Source organism: Hemitrygon akajei, chromosome 24 (genome assembly GCF_048418815.1).
Source record: "Hemitrygon akajei chromosome 24, sHemAka1.3, whole genome shotgun sequence".
Taxonomy (NCBI): Eukaryota; Metazoa; Chordata; class Chondrichthyes; order Myliobatiformes; family Dasyatidae; genus Hemitrygon; species Hemitrygon akajei.
The window spans coordinates 52042356-52062538 of record NC_133147.1 but is presented as its reverse complement, the minus strand read 5'-3'; the positions used below and the strand labels follow the sequence as shown (position 1 = coordinate 52062538).

At 53.5% G+C, this 20183-nt stretch overlaps 1 protein-coding gene across 1 annotated transcript in view; it reads left to right on the top strand.

Moving 5' to 3' along the window:
* LOC140716067 (protein FAM3A-like) overlaps positions 1–20183 on the top strand; it is a 28194-nt gene that overhangs the window by 4322 nt on the left and 3689 nt on the right. The window contains exons 3-10 of the mRNA XM_073028754.1: positions 4219–4329; positions 4652–4675; positions 4859–4982; positions 6906–6964; positions 7645–7689; positions 8533–8623; positions 8716–8842; positions 18006–19200. Of these exons, the coding sequence (XP_072884855.1) occupies positions 4219–4329; positions 4652–4675; positions 4859–4982; positions 6906–6964; positions 7645–7689; positions 8533–8623; positions 8716–8842; positions 18006–18095 (671 nt within the window). The 3' untranslated portion in view covers positions 18096–19200. The remainder of the gene's footprint in view (positions 1–4218; positions 4330–4651; positions 4676–4858; positions 4983–6905; positions 6965–7644; positions 7690–8532; positions 8624–8715; positions 8843–18005; positions 19201–20183) is intronic.

Here is a 20183-nt window from a genome sequence, read left to right as displayed (position 1 = left end):
ACACCGGGGTACGGTACCGGTGGGGACGGGTCCGTCACCGTATGACACCGGGGTACGGTACCGGTGGGGATGGGTCTGTCACCGTGTGACACCGGGGTACGGTACCGGTGGGGACGGGTCTGTTCCTATGTGACACCGGGGTACGGTACCGGTGGGGATGGGTCTGTCATTGTGTAACACCGGGGTACGGTACCGGTGGGGATGGGTCTGTCACTGTGTGACACCGGGGTACGGTACCGGGGGGGACGGGTCTGTCACTGTGTGACACCGGGGTACGGTATGGTGGGGACAATTCTGACACTGTGCAACACCGGGGTACGGTACCGGTGGGGACGGGTCCGTCACTGTGTGACACCGGGGTACGATATGGTGGGGACTGGTCTGTCCCTATGTGACACCGGGGTACGGTACCGGTGGGGACGGGTCTGTCATTGTGTAACACCGGGGTACGGTACCGGTGGGGACGGGTCTGTCACTGTGTGACACCGGGCTATGGTACCGGTGGGGATGGGTCTGTCACTGTGTGACACCGGGGTACAGTATGGTGGGGACAATTCTGACGCTGTGCAACACCGGGGTACGGTACCGGTGGGGGACAATTCTGACACTGTGCCACACCGGGGTACGGTACCGGTGGGGATGGGTCCGTCACTGTGTGACACCGGGGTACGGTACGGTGGGGACGGGTCCGTCACTGTGTGACACCGGGGTATGGTACCGGTGGGAACGGGTCTGTCACTGTAACACCGGGGTACGGTTCCGGTGGGGACAATTCTGACACTGTGCAACACCGGGGTACGGTACCGGTGGGGATGGGTCCGTCACTGTGTGACACCGGGGTACGGTACCGGTGGGGACGGGTCTGTCACTGTGTGACACCGGGGTACGGTACCGGTGGGGATGGGTCCGTCACTGTGTGACACCGGGGTACGGTACGGTGGGGACGGGTCTGTCACTGTGTGACACCGGGGTACGGTATGGTGGGGACAATTCTGACGCTGTGCAACACCGGGGTATGGTGCCGGTGGGGACAATTCTGACACTGTGCCACACCGGGGTACGGTACCGGTGGGGACGGGTCCGTCACTGTGTGACACCGGGGTACGATACGGTGGGGACAGGTCTGTCCCTATGTGACACCGGGGTACGGTACCGGTGGGGACGGGTCTGTCATTGTGTAACACCGGGGTACGGTACTGGTGGGGACGGGTCTGTCCCTATGTGACACCGGGGTACGGTACTAGTGGGGATGGGTCTGTCACTGTGTGACACCGGGGTACGGTACCGGGGGGGACGGGTCTGTCACTGTGTGACACCGGGGTACGGTACTGGTGGGGACGGGTCTGTCCCTATGTGACACCGGGGTACGGTACTAGTGGGGATGGGTCTGTCACTGTGTAACACCGGGGTACGGTACCGGTGGGGATGGGTCCGTCACTGTGTGACACCGGGATACGGTACCGGTGGGGATGGGTCTGTCACTGTGTGACACCGGGGTACGGTACCGGGGGGGACGGGTCTGTCACTGTGTGACACCGGGGTACGGTATGGTGGGGACAATTCTGACACTGTGCAACACCGGGGTACGGTACCGGTGGGGATGGGTCCGTCACTGTGTGACACTGGGGTACGGTACGGTGGGGACGGATCCGTCGCTGTGTGACACCGGGGTACGGTACCGGTGGGGACGGGTCCGTCACTGTGTGACACCGGGGTACGGTACCGGTGGGGACGGGTCTGTCGCTGTGTTACACCGGGGTACGGTACCGGTGGGGACGGGTCTGTCACTGTGTGACACCGGGGTACGGTACCGGTGGGGACGGGTCCGTCACTGTGTTACACCGGGGTACGGTACCGGTGGGGACGGGTCCGTCACTGTGTTACACCGGGGTACGGTACCGGTGGGGACGGGTCCGTCACTGTGTTACACCGGGGTACGGTACCGGTGGGGACGGGTTTGTCACTGTAACACCGGGGTACGGTACCGGTGGGGACGGGTCTGTCGCTGTGTTACACCGGGGTACGGTACCGGTGGGGATGGGTCTGTCACTGTGTGACACCGGGGGTACGGTACCGGTGGGGACGGGTCTGTCACTGTGTGACACCGGGGTACGGTACCGGTGGGGATGGGTCTGTCACTGTGTAACACCGGGGTACGGTACCGGTGGGGACGGGTCTGTCACTGTGTGACACCGGGGTACGGTACCGGTGGGGATGGGTCTGTCACTGTGTAACACCGGGGTACGGTACCGGTGGGGACGGGTCCGTCACCGTATGACACCGGGGTACGGTACCGGTGGGGATGGGTCTGTCACCGTGTGACACCGGGGTACGGTACTAGTGGGGATGGGTCTGTCACTGTGTGACACCGGGGTACGGTATGGTGGGGACAATTCTGACGCTGTGCAACACCGGGGTACGGTACCGGTGGGGAGCAACACCGGGGTACGGTACCGGTGGGGACGGGTCCGTCACTGTGTGACACCGGGGTACGATACGGTGGGGACAGGTCTGTCCCTATGTGACACCGGGGTACGGGTACCGGTGGGGACGGGTCTGTCATTGTGTAACACCGGGGTACGGTACCGGTGGGGACGGGTCTGTCCCTATGTGACACCGGGGTACGGTACCGGTGGGGACGGGTCTGTCCCTATGTGACACCGGGGTACGGTACCGGTGGGGACGGGTCTGTCCCTATGTGACACCGGGGTACGGTACCGGTGGGGACGGGTCTGTCCCTATGTAACACCGGGGTACGGTACCGGTGGGGACGGGTCTGTCATTGTGTAACACCGGGGTACGGTACCGGTGGGGACGGGTCTGTCCCTATGTGACACTGGGGTACGGTACTAGTGGGGATGGGTCTGTCACTGTGTGACACCGGGGTACGGTACCGGTGGGGACAATTCTGACACTGTGCCACACCGGGGTACGGTACCGGTGGGGATGGGTCCGTCACTGAGTGACACCGGGGTACGGTACGGTGGGGACGGGTCCGTCACTGTATGACACCGGGGTACGGTACCGGTGGGGACGGGTCTGTCACTGTAACACCGGGGTACGGTACGGTGGGGACGGGTCTGTCCCTATGTGACACCGGGGTACGGTACTAGTGGGGATGGGTCTGTCACTGTGTGACACCGGGGTACGGTACCGGTGGGGATGGGTCTGTCCCTATGTGACACCGGGATACGGTATGGTGGGGACAATTCTGACGCTGTGCAACACCGGGGTACGGTACCGGTGGGGACGGGTCCGTCACTGTGTGACACCGGGGTACGATACGGTGGGGACAGGTCTGTCCCTATGTGACACCGGGGTACGGTACCGGTGGGGACGGGTCCGTCACTGTGTGACACTGGGGTACGGTACGGTGGGGACGGGTCCGTCGCTGTGTGACACCGGGGTACGGTACCGGTGGGGACGGGTCCGTCACTGTGTGACACCGGGGTACGGTACGGGTGGGGACGGGTCCGTCACTGTGTGACACCGGGGTACGGTACCGGTGGGGACGGGTCTGTCACTGTGTGACACCGGGGTACGGTGCCGGTGGGGACGGGTCTGTCACTGTGTGACACCGGGGTACGGTACCGGTGGGGATGGGTCTGTCACTGTGTAACACCGGGGTACGGTACCGGTGGGGATGGGTCTGTCACTGTGTGACACCGGGGTACGGTACCGGTGGGGACGGGTCTGTCCCTATGTGACACCGGGGTACGGTACTAGTGGGGATGGGTCTGTCACTGTGTAACACCGGGGTACGGTACCCGGGGGGGACGGGTCTGTCACTGTGTAACACCGGGGTACGGTACCGGGGGGGACGGGTCTGTCACTGTGTAACACCGGGGTACGTTACCGGCGGGGACGGGTCCGTCACTGTGTAACACCGGGGTACGGTACCGGCGGGGGATGGGTCTGTCACTGTGTGACACCGGGGTACGGTACTAGTGGGGACGGGTCTGTCAGTGTGTAAAACCGGGGTACGGTACCGGGGGGGACGGGTCTGTCACTGTGTAACACCGGGGTACGGTACCGGCGGGGACGGGTCTGTCACTTTGTGACACCGGGGTACGGTACTAGTGGGGACGGGTCTGTCAGTGTGTAAAACCGGGGTATTGTGGTGGAGCACTGGTTCAGTGCTGTCCCCGCGGGACGGGGTCAGGAGTGTGGAGATGTGGAGAGTGCCTGCCCCTGACGTTGTTTTCCGTCTGGTTTCAGGGCCCCTGCGGTTGGTGGTGCTGGTGCTGCTGCTGGGGGTCCTCTGGGTGCTGGGCAGCCTGCTCTCCGGCCAAGGCAGCACCTACAACAAGCTGAGGCAGCTCCTGAGCGGTGAGGCGGGGGGCGTTGGGGACTGGGGGGGGGGGGGGGCTGTGTTAGCTCTAGCTTGGATGTTTGGGATGGGAGCCACTTCTCTCTGCCCTCCCCTCTTTAACCCTATCCCCTGCACTTTGTACACCCCCACCCCCCCCAGCCACCCAAGCTGACTATCCTCGGCTGCCATCTGAGTTCAGGTGTGGCCAGGAGACGGGGTGTGGCGTCCTCTCGGGGGGTTGTGGTGGGCGAGGGGGGACCGGGAGGCTGATCGGGATGGTGGGTGGGTTGGCGGGGCTCCACGAGCCAGAGCTCACGTCTCCTCTCCCTCCCGCTACAGGTCCCCTGGATCAGCCAACCGCAGGTAAGCCAGCAGCACGAGGAGCCGCGAGCGTGGGCGGGTAGGGAGGGAGTGGGCTGCCTGCCTTGCCGTCCGCCTCCTGCCTCCGTTGTCCCCCCCCCCCCCGGGCCTGTGCCACGGTACCCCGGTTTCCCGCCTCACAGCTTCGTCCCACTGACCCCGAACTCTGACCTGTGCCCTGTACAGAGTCGAAGCCGCGGAAGTACAAGTGCGGGCTCCCGATGCCGTGTCCGGAGAAACACTTTGCGTTCCGTATCGTCAGTGGGGCCGCTAATGTCATCGGCCCCAAATTCTGCATGGAGGACCAAGTGTGAGTAATAACTCCGTCCCCCATCCCCTCTACATCCGTCCCTCACCCTTCCTCTCTTCCTCTCCTTCACCACCCCTCTACTACGTGCCTCTCGCCCCTCTAGTTGCCTTCCCTTCCCCCTCCCTCCCATCCCATTCTCCTCTAACCCCTTCCCTCTGCTCCATATCCGTCGCACCCTTCTTTATGTCCCTTTTGGCCACCCCCCACGGCTGTCTGCTCATCCTCCGCGACATCCCTTCCTTCCCCATCTACACGAAACCCCCTTTTAACTGGGCACCCCTGGAAACGCAACTCATCAGCCCCTCGCTATTGCACGGTGAGAAGCCGTCCGTTCTCAGGCTTCTTCCGTGACTTTGGTCCCGCCAAGTCCGCGAGCTTGGGATGTCTTGCCCGTCCAGACCCCAGTTTGTGCGGTTTACTACCCTCTGGCAAGAAATAACAGATTGTGCGCTGCGTACAATTAACAAGAAGTATGTTTAAGAATGTTAACTTCCGCAAAAGTTAATAAAGGAGAACAAAACAAAAAGGGGTCCATGGTCCTTATGCAGTGACACGTGAATGGTGGAGCTCCAATCTTGAACTGGTGGACCCTCGGTCTGCGGGAAAGCATGCACCACCTGAAGGTCGCTTAAAATCTGTCTCAAGCAAACCAGCTCCCCCACGGCAGTATTGGCCCTTCGTCCTAGAAGCCATTCGTCTGCACAAAGCACCTTGTGCAACTGGAACGGCCTCCCTCCTGTCTTTCCCCAACTCCCAGCCAACCAAAACACCTCCACCCCATATTCTCTAGAACCTGCTCCCAGTTGTGGCACCACATTCCTCAGTTGATAAACAAGCCTCTTATCTCAACTCAAAACGAAACAGGCTAAAAGCAGAACAAGCTGCTCTCAGAGAACTGCTAAAATTAACTGCCTGCTGAATAGCTTTAAAACTCTTAACCAGGGTGTTACAAACATTCCTCCATCACTCTGTCCCTCCTTCCCTCTCCGTCTGATTCTTAACTCTGCTACATCTCTGATCCTAAAAACTGTATCTGGACTCCGAGTTCCCCTCTCTGTCCCCTAAACCATAACTGAACCTCTATCTCTCATCTCAGTCCCCAAAAACCGTAAGACCCCTAACTCCGCTCTCTGTCCCCAAAACTATAAACTGACTTCTAACACTGCTGTCTGTCCCCAAAAACTGTGACCAGACCCCTAACTCCCTTCTCTGTCCCCAAAACTATAAACTGTCTCCTAACACTGCTGTCTGTCCCCAAAACCATAAACTGTCTCCTAACACCGCTGTCTGTCCCCAAAAACTGTGACCAGACCCCTAACTCCCTCTCTGTCCCCAAAACTATAAACTGTCTCCTAACACTGCTGTCTGTCCCCAAAAACTGTGACCAGACCCCTAACTCCCTTCTCTGTCCCCAAAACTATAAACTGTCTCCTAACACTGCTGTCTGTCCCCAAAAACTGTGACCAGACCCCTAACTCCCTTCTCTGTCCCCAAAACTATAAACTGTCTCCTAACACTGCTGTCTGTCCCCAAAAACTGTGACCAGACCCCTAACTCCCTTCTCTGTCCCCAAAACTATAAACTGTCTCCTAACACTGCTGTCTGTCCCCAAAAACTGTGACCAGACCCCCTAACTCCCTTCTCTGTCCCCAAAACTATAAACTGTCTCCTAACACTGCTGTCTGTCCCCAAAAACTGTGACCAGACCCCTAACTCCACTCTCTGTCCCCAAAACCATCCCTATGACTTAAAAAAAGACACAACTTATTGTGAACGATGACCTCAACGGAGTCGGTAGAATGGTGCCATCTGGAAGTTGTCGCCATTTTGAAGTCCACACCCGTAAAGCAGTCTCACCCCTCCCTGTCACCCCTCGCCCTGCCTCGCCAGCTTGGTTGATGAGAGGGTCACTTTTGGTTCCAGGTTCATGAGCAGCGTGAAGAACAACGTCGGGCGTGGACTCAACATCGCGCTCGTGAATGGTAAGACGCGCCATCCTCCCATCTGGTAATCGGTTTGTCACTGTCACTCACACCAGTTTAGTGAAAGGCTTCCAATCTGCGACCCACCCAGCCAGATAAATCCACACGGAGCCTTCGTCGGGCATTTGGAGTATTGTGTGCAGTTATGGCTTGGCACCTATGAAAGGATGTGCTGGCATTGGAGAGGGTCCAGAGAGTGATCCCGGGAATGAAAGGGTTAGCGTTTGTTGGCTCTGAGCCTGTACTCACTGGAGTTTAGAGGAATTGGGGGTGGGTGTCCAATATTAAAAGGACTGAATAGAGTGGAAGTGGTGAGGACGTTTCCTGTGGTAGGAGAGGCTAGGACAGGAGGGCGCAGCCTCAGAAGAGAAGGACATCCATTTAGAACAGAGATTTCTTTAGCCAGAGAGTAGTGAATCTGTGGAATTTGTTGCCACAGACAGCTGTGGAGGCCGAGTCACTTGGTATATCTAAAGCGGAGGTTGGCAGGTTCTTGATTAGTCGGGGTGTCAAAGGTTACGAGGAGAGGGCAGGAGAAGGGTTTGATAGGGGCAGAACAGACTTGATGGGCTGAATGGCCTACTTCTGCTGCGTCTACTGGTCTCAATTCCGGGCCCACCACACAGCGCGATCGCTTCGCTGTAACAGCAGGGCTAATGGTCTGAAAAAATTTTTTCCAGGAGTGACGGGAGAGCTGATGGATGCCAAATTCTTCGACATGTGGGGCTGGAGGTGAGGCCCGATGCAGGGGAGACTGAATGGGAGGGGGTGGGGGCCCGTGGGAGTGCGGACGGTGGGAGTGAATGGGAAGGGGATGGGTCCCATGGGGGTGTGGACAGTGAGAATGAATGGGAAGGGATGGGGTTCCATTGAGAGTGGGGGTGAATAGGAAGGGGTGGGGTCCCGTGAGAGTGAATGGGAAGGGGGTGGGGTCCCGTGAGAGTGAATGGAAGGGGTGGGGTTCCATTGAGAGTGGGGGTGAATATGAAGGGGTGGCGTCCCATGAGAGTGAATAGGAAGGGGTGGCGTCCCGTGAGAGTGAATGGGAAGGGGTGGGGTCCCGGTGAGAGTGAATAGGAAGGCATGGGGTCCGTGAGAGTGAATAGGAAGGGGTGGGGTCCCATTGAGAGTGTGGACAGTGAGAATGAATGGGAAGGGGTGGGGTCCCGTGAGAGTGAATGGGAAGGGTTGGGGTCCCGTGAGAGTGAATAGGAAGGGTTGGGGTCCCGTGAGAGTGAATAGGAAGGGGTGGGGTCCCGTGAGAGTGAATGGGAAGGCGTGGGGTCCCGTGAGAGTGAATGGGAAGGGGTGGGGTCCCGTGAGAGTGAATGGGAAGGGGTGGGGTCCCGTGAGAGTGAATGGGAAGGGGTGGGGTCCCGTGAGAGGTGAATGGGAGGCGTGGGGTCCCGTGAGAGTGAATGGGAAGGGGTGGGGTCCCGTGAGAGTGAATGGGAAGGGGTGGGGTCCCGTGAAAGTGAATAGGAAGGGTGGTGGGTCCCATTGAGATTGCGGATAGTGTGAGTTTGGAGATATACGTGTTCTCTGTCCCTACTGCACTCTGATTCCAGATACGGGAATTACGGAGCTGTTGAAGTTCCTGCGGCCGATCTATGAGGGGACACTGGTGTTCGTGGCTTCCTACGACGACCCAGCCACAAAGTGAGTTTCCCCTCCGTTTCTCGGCCCCGCGCCCCCACTCTGCCGTTGTTGGTGACTTGGCCAAGTTTGTGCGTTGCGTTATCTGCCCGCAGGATGAACGACGAGGCAAAGCGGATATTCAGCGAGCTGGGCAGCAAGGCAATTCACACGCTGGGCTTCCGCGACAGCTGGGTGTTCGTCGGGGCCAAAGGCATCGATAACAAGAGTCCCTTCGAGCAGGTCCGTGAACCGCCCGCCCCCTCCCGTTTCCCCCAGAGTCCTCCCCTGCCCCACTGCACTGCTTCTGCCCCCAGGGAATTGAATGTTCTGAGACGGTAGTCACTCGAGGCAAGTCCACATCTGAGCTGTGCTAGGTGTGTTCAGGATTGGTGCTCTCCAGTGTGGAGGAGCGCACAGTGAAACGGGGGCGTCTGTGCTGGGGGTGGGGCCGGGCTTCCGCTGCCCGCCGTGGGAGGATACCAGAGCTCCGGAGGAAATCGTGCGGTTGTGGGGAAAATGTACAGACTGTGGCGGGAATTGATCCCGGATCGCTGGCCCTGTAATCTTGTTACCGCCATAATTAACCGCGTGGCCAAGTGGTTAAGGCGCTGGTCTAGTGATCTGAAGGACGCTAGTTCGAGCCTCAGCTAAGGCAGCGTGTTGTGTCCTCGAGCAAGGCATTAACCACACATTGCTCTGCGACAACACCGGTGCCAGGCTGTATCGGCCCTTGCCTTCCCTTGGACAACATCGGTGGCGTGGAGAGGGGAGACTTGCTGCTTGGGTAACTGCCGGTTTCCCATACAACCCTGCCCAGTTCTGCACCCTGGAAACCTTCCAAGGCACAAATCCATGGTCTCTCAAGACTAACGGATGCCTATTTTTTGATAATTAACCAATATTAATCATTTAATATGATTAACTAACAATACAGTCAAGGAATATAAAGCCATGCAGACAAGATGCTGGAGGATCTCTGCTGGTCGGGCAGCATCTATGGCGGGGCGGAGGTGCATAAGGTGATGAGAGGCATTGATCGTGTGGATACCCAGAGGCTTTTTCGGGGCTGAGATGGGCTAACACAAGGGGGCATGGCTTTGAGGCGCATGGAAGTAGGTTTTGAGGGGATGTCAGGGTAAATATTCTCACACAGAGGGTGGTGGGTGCGTGGAATTACACTGCGTGCAGTGGTGGTAGAGGTGGATTCATTAGGGTCTTTTAAGAGGCACTAGGCAGATGGAGCTGAGTAAAATAGAGGGCTATGTAGCAGGGCAATTCTAAGCAGTTTCTAGAGTAGATTACATGGCCGGTACTATATTGAAAGGCCTGTAATATGCTGTAGATATCTTTGTTTCTATAAAATGAATAAATGGTCAATGTTTTGGGCCAAAATATTTATTTGGGACTGGAAAGGAAGGGGTGTTACGTACCCCGTAACTGGGGTGTTCTGACCAGCAGAGAAAGAAGAATCCGTTGGAGTCTGGTGGTACCAAACTAAAGGTGTTTATTAGTAAACTACACAATACAATATCAAGAATGCAAATATACATATAAAACAAGTTAGCAGTAATAAACCTAAAAGTGTAGGAATAATAATAATCAATAATAAACAAGCTCTATCGATATCTAGGGGTAAATGAATAGTCATAGGAAAGTATAGAGTTCAGTTTATAAATGCTGAAGTAGTTATGGTTGTATTGAAATCATTGGAGAGAGAGAGGGCGAGAGCGAGCGAGATGTAACAGCAACTGCTGCAGCAGGCAAACCTTTTTGTGGCTTTCTTAATCCGTCGTATCATTGTGGTCATTCAGTTATGACCCCTCTGGTCTTCAGCCAGACCGTTCTTCTGTGGTGGACTCATCACTCTGGCATGAGTGGACACACACACGTCCCCACCTTTCCTGCTGTAACACTGTGAGCTTTACTGACCGATCTCCTGGTTCGGTCTCCTAAGCCCCCACCTTTCTGTGGGTTCCTAACACTCAGTCAGTGTCCACTGGTGTGTCTGAAGGGTGTCTCTCCAGACCTGTCTTTTATCCCCACTCAAGGGGTCTCAGCTATCCATTAACTCTGAATGACTGTGTCCATCAAATCAGGCCACTCCTGCTGTCTCCTGAGGAATGTTAACGAGCAAAGTACAGTCCTTGTAGTGGAAGGTAAATAATCCAGGAAGAGTCATAATACAGTAAATCAACAGTCTCTCTCCCCCTCTTATCTGTAGCAATGTTCTTGCCTGTGTTTTATCTCTCTCTCATGAGCAGCATAACAACAGCAATAGTTCGTAGTTCTCAGGAGGGGGGGTTGGGAATGGTTAACTCTGCACCCCATTGACCATCAGGTCTGTTCATCACTCATAACACCCCCATCCTTCTGGAAATTTTCACCAGGGTGAAAATTAACTAATAAAGAACATTACTGAATTACAGAATTTAACAAAATACAGAAGTGGTCTTAACTACAAGAATAATACAAGTACACTTTCAAATTAACATCTGGATAAACAATCAGCAATTACTCCCCTTTACATTTTGTATTTTAATATTGAATTCCTGTAACAACAGACTCCAACTTAATAACCTCCTATTTTTATTTTTCATGTTAGCCAAAAATACCCAGGGATTGTGTTCTAGCTTAGGTGTATATTACAAAGCGTGAACCAATACATGTGTGATCATAATGTAGTACATTACAGAAATTTGTGCAAATACTAATCTCTATTTTACTTTTAACTTAACATTCAATCTTCCATGATGTTGTCTTTATTATTCACATTCTTTAACCACTCATTAATTTTTATCTTCAGGATCTTTAATTCTGTTAGTTTCTCCATCGATCACATCTGCAGGTGATCCCTCTCGGTCAAAATAACACTTTAAGTTCTGTCTCTCCAAATCACATCCTTGAACAACGTCACCAAGTTGTTTATCCTTAAATTCCAAAACAAACTGTAATTGACTCACAGGCACCTTGTGACAAGTCATTGTTCAGTTAACGGTCCCTTCACTTTTGTCAGCAGTTCTGACACCAAACCCGACTACAAATTTTCTTTATTCAAAAGTTTAGGAACAATACTTCTCCCTTTCCCTTCAATAACATCCACATCACCAGCTTTCATCTCCTCACTAACTTTTAACACAAGTGACTGAGAATTCTCACTTTCTCCCGGGTGCCACGGTTAACCCTTTCTTCACTGAACCAAGTCTATCTGACCCAAAAGGATTGCATTCCTTTTCAACTAAATCAGATACCTCAGACTTTTCCTGAGCTTCAACACTAGGTTCAGTACCCTGTGATTCCACATCCTTCACATCCTGAACACAAGCAAACGGGACATCTGCCCCTCCTAGGCTTTCAATACCAGTCCCCTTTTCAAATTCTAAGTTCCCCTGATCCTCGCAGTTACTCTCTGGGCAACTCCCCTTCGGAGTAAAACTCAACCTTGCGGGTTAAAACAACCTCGTCTGCTAACCCAGCAGACTCCCTCAAGGTAGCGGCAACCTTTTCATCTAGGACTGCCCTTATATCATCGGGAACACTCTTAAATTCTTCAACTGAAAACAGCTCTGTCAAACAAGATAGATCATCCGTGTCCAGCCCAGGACCTTCTAACTGCCTCATCTGTTTCTCATCTTTACTCTGTGCCTCCATAACCTCCTTCCTCACTCCTAAGTGTCCACCTAGGGTATCTTATGAGTCAGGTTCAAAATTTCGTTCCTTGCTAACACAAAATCTGCTTCGTCTCCCTTACTTTCCTTAGCTCCACTATTCTCCGTTTTACCATCCTCTAACCCCTTTTCATACAAGGTCGGCAAAAATGTCTCCGCTAAATCAACCCTGGACTCATTTAAACTGACTCCTTTCTCAGCCACCTTTCTAGACATGCTGCGAGTGATTGCGCATGCGGGATAAATCTTGGAATCTATGGGCGTGTCCTCAGCACTTGCAGGCTTGCTTGTTAATTTCACTGCTGGATACACGTCACCACCTGCCAGATCGTTACCAAGCAGGACGTCCACGCTGTCCATCGGTAGTTTCGACCGCACCCCTATTTCGACTGGTCCAGATACCAGGTCACATTTCAGAAACATCCTGTGCAAAGGTACGGCCTCGGTCCCTTTTCCGATACCTCCCCAGTCTCAGTCTCAGGACCGAAGTCTAACATCGTCCTTAAAATCAATGACTGTCCAGCCCCAGTATCTCTCCAGATCCGCACTGGAACTGGGGTTTCTCCTTCCTTCACAGACCCTGTCCCTTCCGAGATAAACTTCTCACGCCCCTCTTGGGCTCTATCTACCTTTGCCTTCCTCATCGATCTGCTGACCGACTCAATGCAACCAGTAGGGACTGCCGTTTTCCCTTTTCCGTCTCCTTCTTCGGAGCAAAGCACTTAGATGCTATATGACCAGCTTTCCCACAATTATAACAGGTAAAGCTAGGAACCTTCCTGCCAGCCTGTTTTTCCTCCTCCCTGCCTTTTCCACTAGCTCCCGGCTTATTCTCTGCCTTAGCCGGTGGGCTTTCTCTATCGTCCCTACTGCCTTTCTGGTAGCTCTTATTTAGGGAAAACTTTGTTTTGTGGGTTAAGGCATACTCGTCTGCTAATTTGGCAGTCGCAGACAGAGTCTCTGTCTCCTTCTCATCCAAGTATGTCTTCATACTCTCAGGGATACAACTTTTAAATTGCTCCATCAGTATTAACTGTAACAGTTTATCATAATCTCCAACGACCCCTTTTGAGGCGCACCAACGCTCACAATATATTTGCATCTCACGGGCAAACTCTAAATACGTGTGGTTCCACGGCTTTCTCAAGTTCCGGAACGTCTGCCGGTATGCCTCTGGCACCAACTCGTAATTCCTCAGTATAGCCCTTTTTACTTCCTCATAATTCCTAGACCTCTCCATGGACAATGCCGAATACACTTGCTGAGCCTTCCCCCTAAGTACGCTCTGCAACAGAACAACCCATTTCCCCTTAGGCCAGTACTGATTCACAGCCACTTTCTCAAAATGGAGGAAGAACTTATCGATATCCGTCTCCTCGAATGGAGGTACCAACTGGATCTCCTGACCAATCTTGAACCCCTCATTTGGGTTTGCAACCCGGTCTCTTCCCTGCGATGCCTTTAACCTCTCCATTTCCAGCTCAAACTGCCTCACTTTCTCCCTTTCCTCCCTCTGCTTATCAGCTTCTCTCTGCCTTGTAGCTTCTATCTCCTTTATCCGGAGTATCTGGAGCTCATGCTCTCTTTCCTCCTCCTCCGCAGCCAATCTTAGTCTTTCTATCTGTAACTGAACCTCACCCTCAACTGGTTTCCTCTCAGGGAACAGGTCGAATACATCCGACGTGAACACACCCTCGGATACATAATGCACAGCTATTGCTCTCTGTATATCCACCTTGCTCATCGATGATTTCACCGCCGAGAGATTTAATCGTTTTGCAACACTCACCAATTCCGCCTTCCTGGCATCCTCCAATGCCCCCGAAGTCGGGGCTTTTAAAAATTTGTGAATTTCCATCTTTGCTGGTTTCCCGTCTGGTTATCCACACAACCAGATCAGATAAGGGACTTTCCCGATTCACTGGCCCCCCAATTGGTAATCAAATCCCGGAGACAAGGCACAATTGTTACGTACCCCGTAACTGGGTGTCTGACCAGCAGAGAAAGAAGAATCCATTGGAGTCTGGTGGTACCAAACTAAAGGTGTTTATTAGTAAACTACACAATACAATATCAAAAATGCAAATATACATATAAAACAAGTTAGCAGTAATAAACCTAAAAATGTAGGAATAATAATAATCAATAATAAACAAGCTCTATCGATATCTAGGGGTAAATGAATAGTCATAGGAAAGTATAGAGTTCAGTTCATAAATGCTGAAGTAGTTATGGTTGTATTGAAATCGTTGGACAGAGAGAGAGAGCGAGCGAGATGTAACAGCAACTGCTGCAGCAGGCAAACCTTTTTGTGGTTTTCTTAATCCGTCGTGTCATTGTGGCCATTCAGTTATGACCCCTCTGGTCTTCAGCTAGACCGTTCTTCTGTGGTGGACTCGTCACTCTGGCATGAGTGGACACACACACAAGTCCCCACCTTTCCTGCTGTAACACTGTGAGCTTTTCTGACCGATCTCCTGATCCGGTCCCCGAAGCCCCCACCTTTCTGTGGGTTCACAACACTCAGTCAGTGCCCACTGGTGTGTCTGAAGGGTATCTCTCCAGACCTGTCTTTTATCCCCACTCACGGGGTCTCAGCCATCCATCAACTCTAAATGACTGTGTCCATCAAATCAGGCCACTCCTGCTGTCTCCTGAGGAATGTTAACGAGCAAAGTAAAGTCCTTGTAGTGGAAGGTAAATAATCCAGGATGAGTCAAAATACAGTAAATCAACAGTCTCTCTCCCTCTTATCTGCAGCAAATGTTCTTGCCTGGGCTTTATCTCTCTCTCTCACATGAGCAGCATAACAACAGCAATAGTTCGTAGTTCTCGGGGGGGGGGGGGTTGGTTGGGAATGGTTAACTCTGCACCCCATTGACCATCAGGTCTGTTCATCACTCATAACGGGGAAGATGCCACAATACAAAGGTGGGGGGAGAGGAAGGAGGACAAGCTAGAAGGTGATAGCTGAAGCCAGGTGGGTGGGAGAGGTAACGGGCTGGAGAGGAAGGAATCTGATAGGAGAGGAGAGTGGACCGTGGCAGAAAGGAAAGGAAGGGGGAAAGTGATAAGGCAGGTAGGATGAAGCAAGGCTAGAGTAGGGAATAGAATAAAAGGGGAGGGCAATTGTTTTTACTGGAAGGAGAAACAATATTCATGCCGTCAGGTTGGAGGCTACCCAGATGGAATATAAGGTGTTGCTCCTCCACCCTGAGGGCGGCCCCATCTTGGCACAAAAGGAGGCCACGGACCGGCATGTCGGAACGGGAATTAAAATGTTTGGCCACTGGAATGTCCTGCTTTTGGCGGGTGGAGTGGAGGTGCTTGATGAAGCAGTTCCCCAGTTTACCACGGGTCTCACTAATGTAGAGGAGGCCGCATTGGGACACAATAGACGACCTCAGCAGATTCACAGATGCAGTGTTGCCTCACCTGGGAGGTCTGTTTAGGGCCCTGAATGGACGCGAGGGAGGAGGTGAATGGGCAGTTCCAGGGAAAAGTGCTGGGAGGGACGAGTAGACAAAGAAATCACAGAGATCCCTGTGGAAAGCAGATTGAGAGGAAGAGGTAAAGGCATGTTTAGTGGCAAGATCACTTTAATGAATGAATATTCTTAATTGATGCTAATCAGCAAGGTGGTAATTTAACAACAATAATTAATGCTAATTGATGAATAGCACTTAATATTGTTAATTATTGTGATTAATATCATTAATTACATTTAATTTATTAACATCTTTGGATTGTGGGAGGAAACTGGAGCACCCAGAGGAAACCCACACGGTCATGGGGAGAACATATTGTACAAATTTGTTACAGAGAGCGGTGGGAATTGAACCTGGATCACTGGGGCTGTAATAATGTTACATTATTAGGCCTTGAGAGTGTTTTGATGCGGTGACCAAGGTGATTGATGAGGACGGGTAGTGGACATTGCCTACGAGAACTTCACAAAGATAGTCAACTAGATCTACATTGACCCTGCAGTGGGGCTTCAGAGTTGGCCTGCGCATCGACAAAGGGTTCAAAACTGGGCTGGCAAATGGCAGATGGAGTTCAGCCCAGATAAGTGTGAGGAGGTTCATTTTGGTAGGTCAAATATGATGGCAGAATATAGTATTAATGGTAAGACTCTTGGCAGTGTGGAGGATCAGAGGGATCTTGGGGTCCGAGTCCATAGGACACTTAAAGCTGCTGCGCAGGTTGACTCTGTGGCTAAGAAAGCATACGGTATATTGGCCTTCATCAACCGTGGGATTGAGTTCAAGAGCTGAGAGGTAATGTTACAGCTATATAGGACCCTGGTCGGACCCCACTTGAGTACTGTGCTCAGTTCTGGTCGCCTCACTGCAGGAAGGATGTGGAAACCATAGAAAGGGTGCAGAGGAGATTTACAAGGATGTTGCCTGGATTGGGGAGCATGCCTTATGGGAATAGGTTGAGTGAATTTGACCTTTTTTCCTTGGCGTGACGGAGGATGAGAGTTGACCTGATAGAGGTGTATAAGATGATGAGAGGCATTGATCGTGTGGCTAGTCAGAGGCTTTTTCCCAGGGCTGAAATGGCTAGCACGAGAGGGCATAGTTTTAAGGTGCTTGGAGGTAGGTACTGAGGAGATGTCAGGGGTAAGATTTTTACGCAGAGAGTGGTGAGTGCATGGAATTGGCTGGCGGTGGTGGAGGTGAAACGATGGGGTCTTTTAAGAGACTCCTGGCTGGCTACATGGAGCTTAGGAAAATAGAGGGCTATGGGTCACCCGAGGTAATTTCTAAGGTAAGGACATGTTTGGCACAGCTTTGTGGGCCGAAGGGCATGTATTGTGCTGCAGGTTTTCTATGTTTCTAAAGAGTTGCGGTGGAAAGGGTGTGTTCTGGCCGGAGAGGTGTTCCACAGGGATCTCTACTGTTTGTGGAAGTGTGTACACTCCCTGGTTGCTTTACCAGGTCTCAACTAGGTAGCAACTGAGGGTACGTTTGTGATCTTCTGCTGCTGTAGCCCGACAACTTGAAGGTTGCCCAGCCTGGCCATTCTCCTCTGACCTCTCTCATTAACAAGGCATTTTCACCCACAGAATTGCCGCTCACTGGTGGTTTTATTTTGCACCATTCTCTGTAAACTCTAGAGAGTGTTGTGGATGAAAATCCCGGGAGATCAGCAGTTTCTGAGATACTCAAACCACCCCATCTGGCACCGACAATCATTCCACGGTCAAAGTCACATTTCTTCCCCCATTCTGATGTTTGGTCTGAAGCTCTTGACTGCATCTGCGTGCTTTTATGCACTGAGTTGTTGCCACACTCAGCTGGTTGGATATTTGCATTAGCGAGCAGGTGCACCTAGTAAAGTGTGTCTGAGTGTAGTTCACTTCGACACGCTGTTTGGCACAGATGTGGCGGGCTGAAGGGGACTGTTCGATATTCCAGGGGCCACGTGGCCTCTCCCAGCCCCTTTCACGGACGCTATTACATCTCAGCTCTTACAGGAACTGAGTCGGAAGTTAGTACGTCCTCCCCGTAGACTGCTTGTGTTTCCTCTGGTTTGCTCCTGCAGTCCAAGGCCGTACCGGGCAGTAGGTTAATTGTTCATTGTAAATTGCCCTGAGGTTAGGCTCGGCTCATCTCGGGACAGTGTGACTCGAGCCGCTGGTTCCGCGCTGCGTCTCCGTCTAAGTAAAAGACCCCTCCCCCTCCAGTGAGAACGTCTGGTGACCCGGACCCCGGTTTTCTCTCCCGCAGCACGTGAAGAACGACAAGAGCACTAACAAGTACGAGGGCTGGCCGGAGGCCGTCGAGATCGAGGGCTGTATCCCCCACAAGCTGGTGTGAGGCGGACACCAGGCACACCCCCCCCCCCCACTCCCCACCCCCGGAAGTGGCGGGTGGAGGGTCTGTGGCTCGGGTTCCATAGGAGCTCATTCCAGGGCCGTCTCTCCCCACCTGCTCCCACCCTCGAGGAATGAACCCCTTGCCCTCCCTCGTTCTCTTCGTTCCCCCCCCCCCCTTCCTGGGGCAGATCCCTCAGTTCCCCTTCCTCCTCCACCACCTTTATCTCATATGGCTCCCAACCCCCTCGTCTGGCCCGCTCCACCCACTCAACTCCCCTCCCTCATCCCCCACCCTCCCCTCCCTCGACCCTGCCATCCCTCACCCTTCCCTGACCCCCCCCCGTTCACATTCCCCTCCTCCCTCCTTCTCTCTCACTTTCCTGAGTCGGCTCCCTTCTTCGCCTCCCATGTCCTCCAACCCAGATGGTGCAGGGACCGTAACGGTAACACTCACTGAATGTCCGCCAGGGCCACAGCCCTCCCACCCACCCCGACTCTCCCCAGAGCCCTGGGTCGGTTGCTGGCTCTGACACTCCCTTGGGCTCCCCACCTCTCTCCACAACGAGCTGCTACATTCCCAGGAAGAGGATTGACCCCCCCACCCTTCCCCAAGGACAGGGGTCCAATTTCATTTTTGCTCATTTCATGTTCTCTCATTTCTATTTAAAGATAATAAATTGTTTTATAGTGAAGCACGTTAATGTATTACTGCTTCGTTGAAACGTATAACCATTCAGACATGTTTTGATGCACGCTCACGCATGCTTTCTTACACAAATGCATTCTGAAATATATAACAAGCACACTTAAATATGCACTATGTGCCCAAACACACACGTAAATATGCAAAACGTGTACAAATGCACACGCACGCAAGCACAGCCGCTCTCCGTGTGCCGGTGTTGGCTGCTGTCCGGATCGAGGGAGTCCACAGGCCGGTCACAGACAGTGGATCTGCTCACAGCCGCCTCGATCAATAATGGATGGCTCGAGCTGAAACCTGAGCCAACCCTCCCTGCCTGCCACAGGTGATGTGACCGTCTCCGGCTCCTGCTTCCCAGCACAGAGCCACCTCCACCGCCGCTCGCCGGACCTCCCCGTGCACGGTAGGATCCTATCCCATGGGAAATTACCCAGGGTGCGACACCCACCCCCCACCAACCTTCCTTCCCTCCCCCATCCCCAGCTCCCGTTGCACTTTGTACGGGGGGGACAGGAATGAGTGGATGTGTGGGGAATTCTCTTCACGGAGGGGAGGGTGGGGGTGGCTATCGGTCTGGCCTTCCCGCCGGACGAGCGGAGCGCTTGCAGCGGAGGGTGCAGACCGAATCCCCCGCGGGTCTGGCCGGGTTCGATCTTGGCCTCATGCTTCCCCCGGCTGGAGGCGTTCGCAGGGCGAGGATTCAGTTTCAGACTGATCGGCGCCCAAAAGATAAAGCTGAAGAGATGTTTACTCACCCAGAGCTGCTGAGCGGAATGAATTCCCCCGAGGACTGAGAGGGAGGCGCAGAAGGAACTGAGGGATGGAAAGCTCTGTTTGTCACAGGCGCATCAAAACGTACAGTGAGATGCCTCGCTGGTGACAGCAACCGGCACAGTCCGAGGATGGGGGGCGGGGGGGGCACCACACTTCTGGTGCGTGCTGCTCACTAACCCTAACACACCCACGTCTCCGAAACATGGGAGCTCCCAGAGGAAACCCACACAGGGGAGAACTCCTTACGGGCAGCGGCGGAGATTGTTGGCAGTTTAAAGCGTTACGCTCACTGCTACGCTACCCAGGGCGCTCGGAAGGCAGGGTGCAGGCTACGCCAGAGCCTTTCATCTTGTCAATATTAATAGGGGCCCAGGACGTCGTCGGACTCCTTCGAGCAGCTGCTTTTAAAAGCTCAGCTGGCAAAATGCTGTCAGGGTTGAGAAGGAAACCCTTTCCCTGGCAGTGCGCACAAAACGCTGGAGGATCTCAGCAGGAAGAGTCCAGTCTCAGCCTGAAACGTGGAGTCTACTCTTTTCCATCGATGCTGCCTGGCCTGCTGAGTTCCCCCAGCGTTTTGTGTGTGTTGCTCGGACTTCCAGCATCTGCAGATTT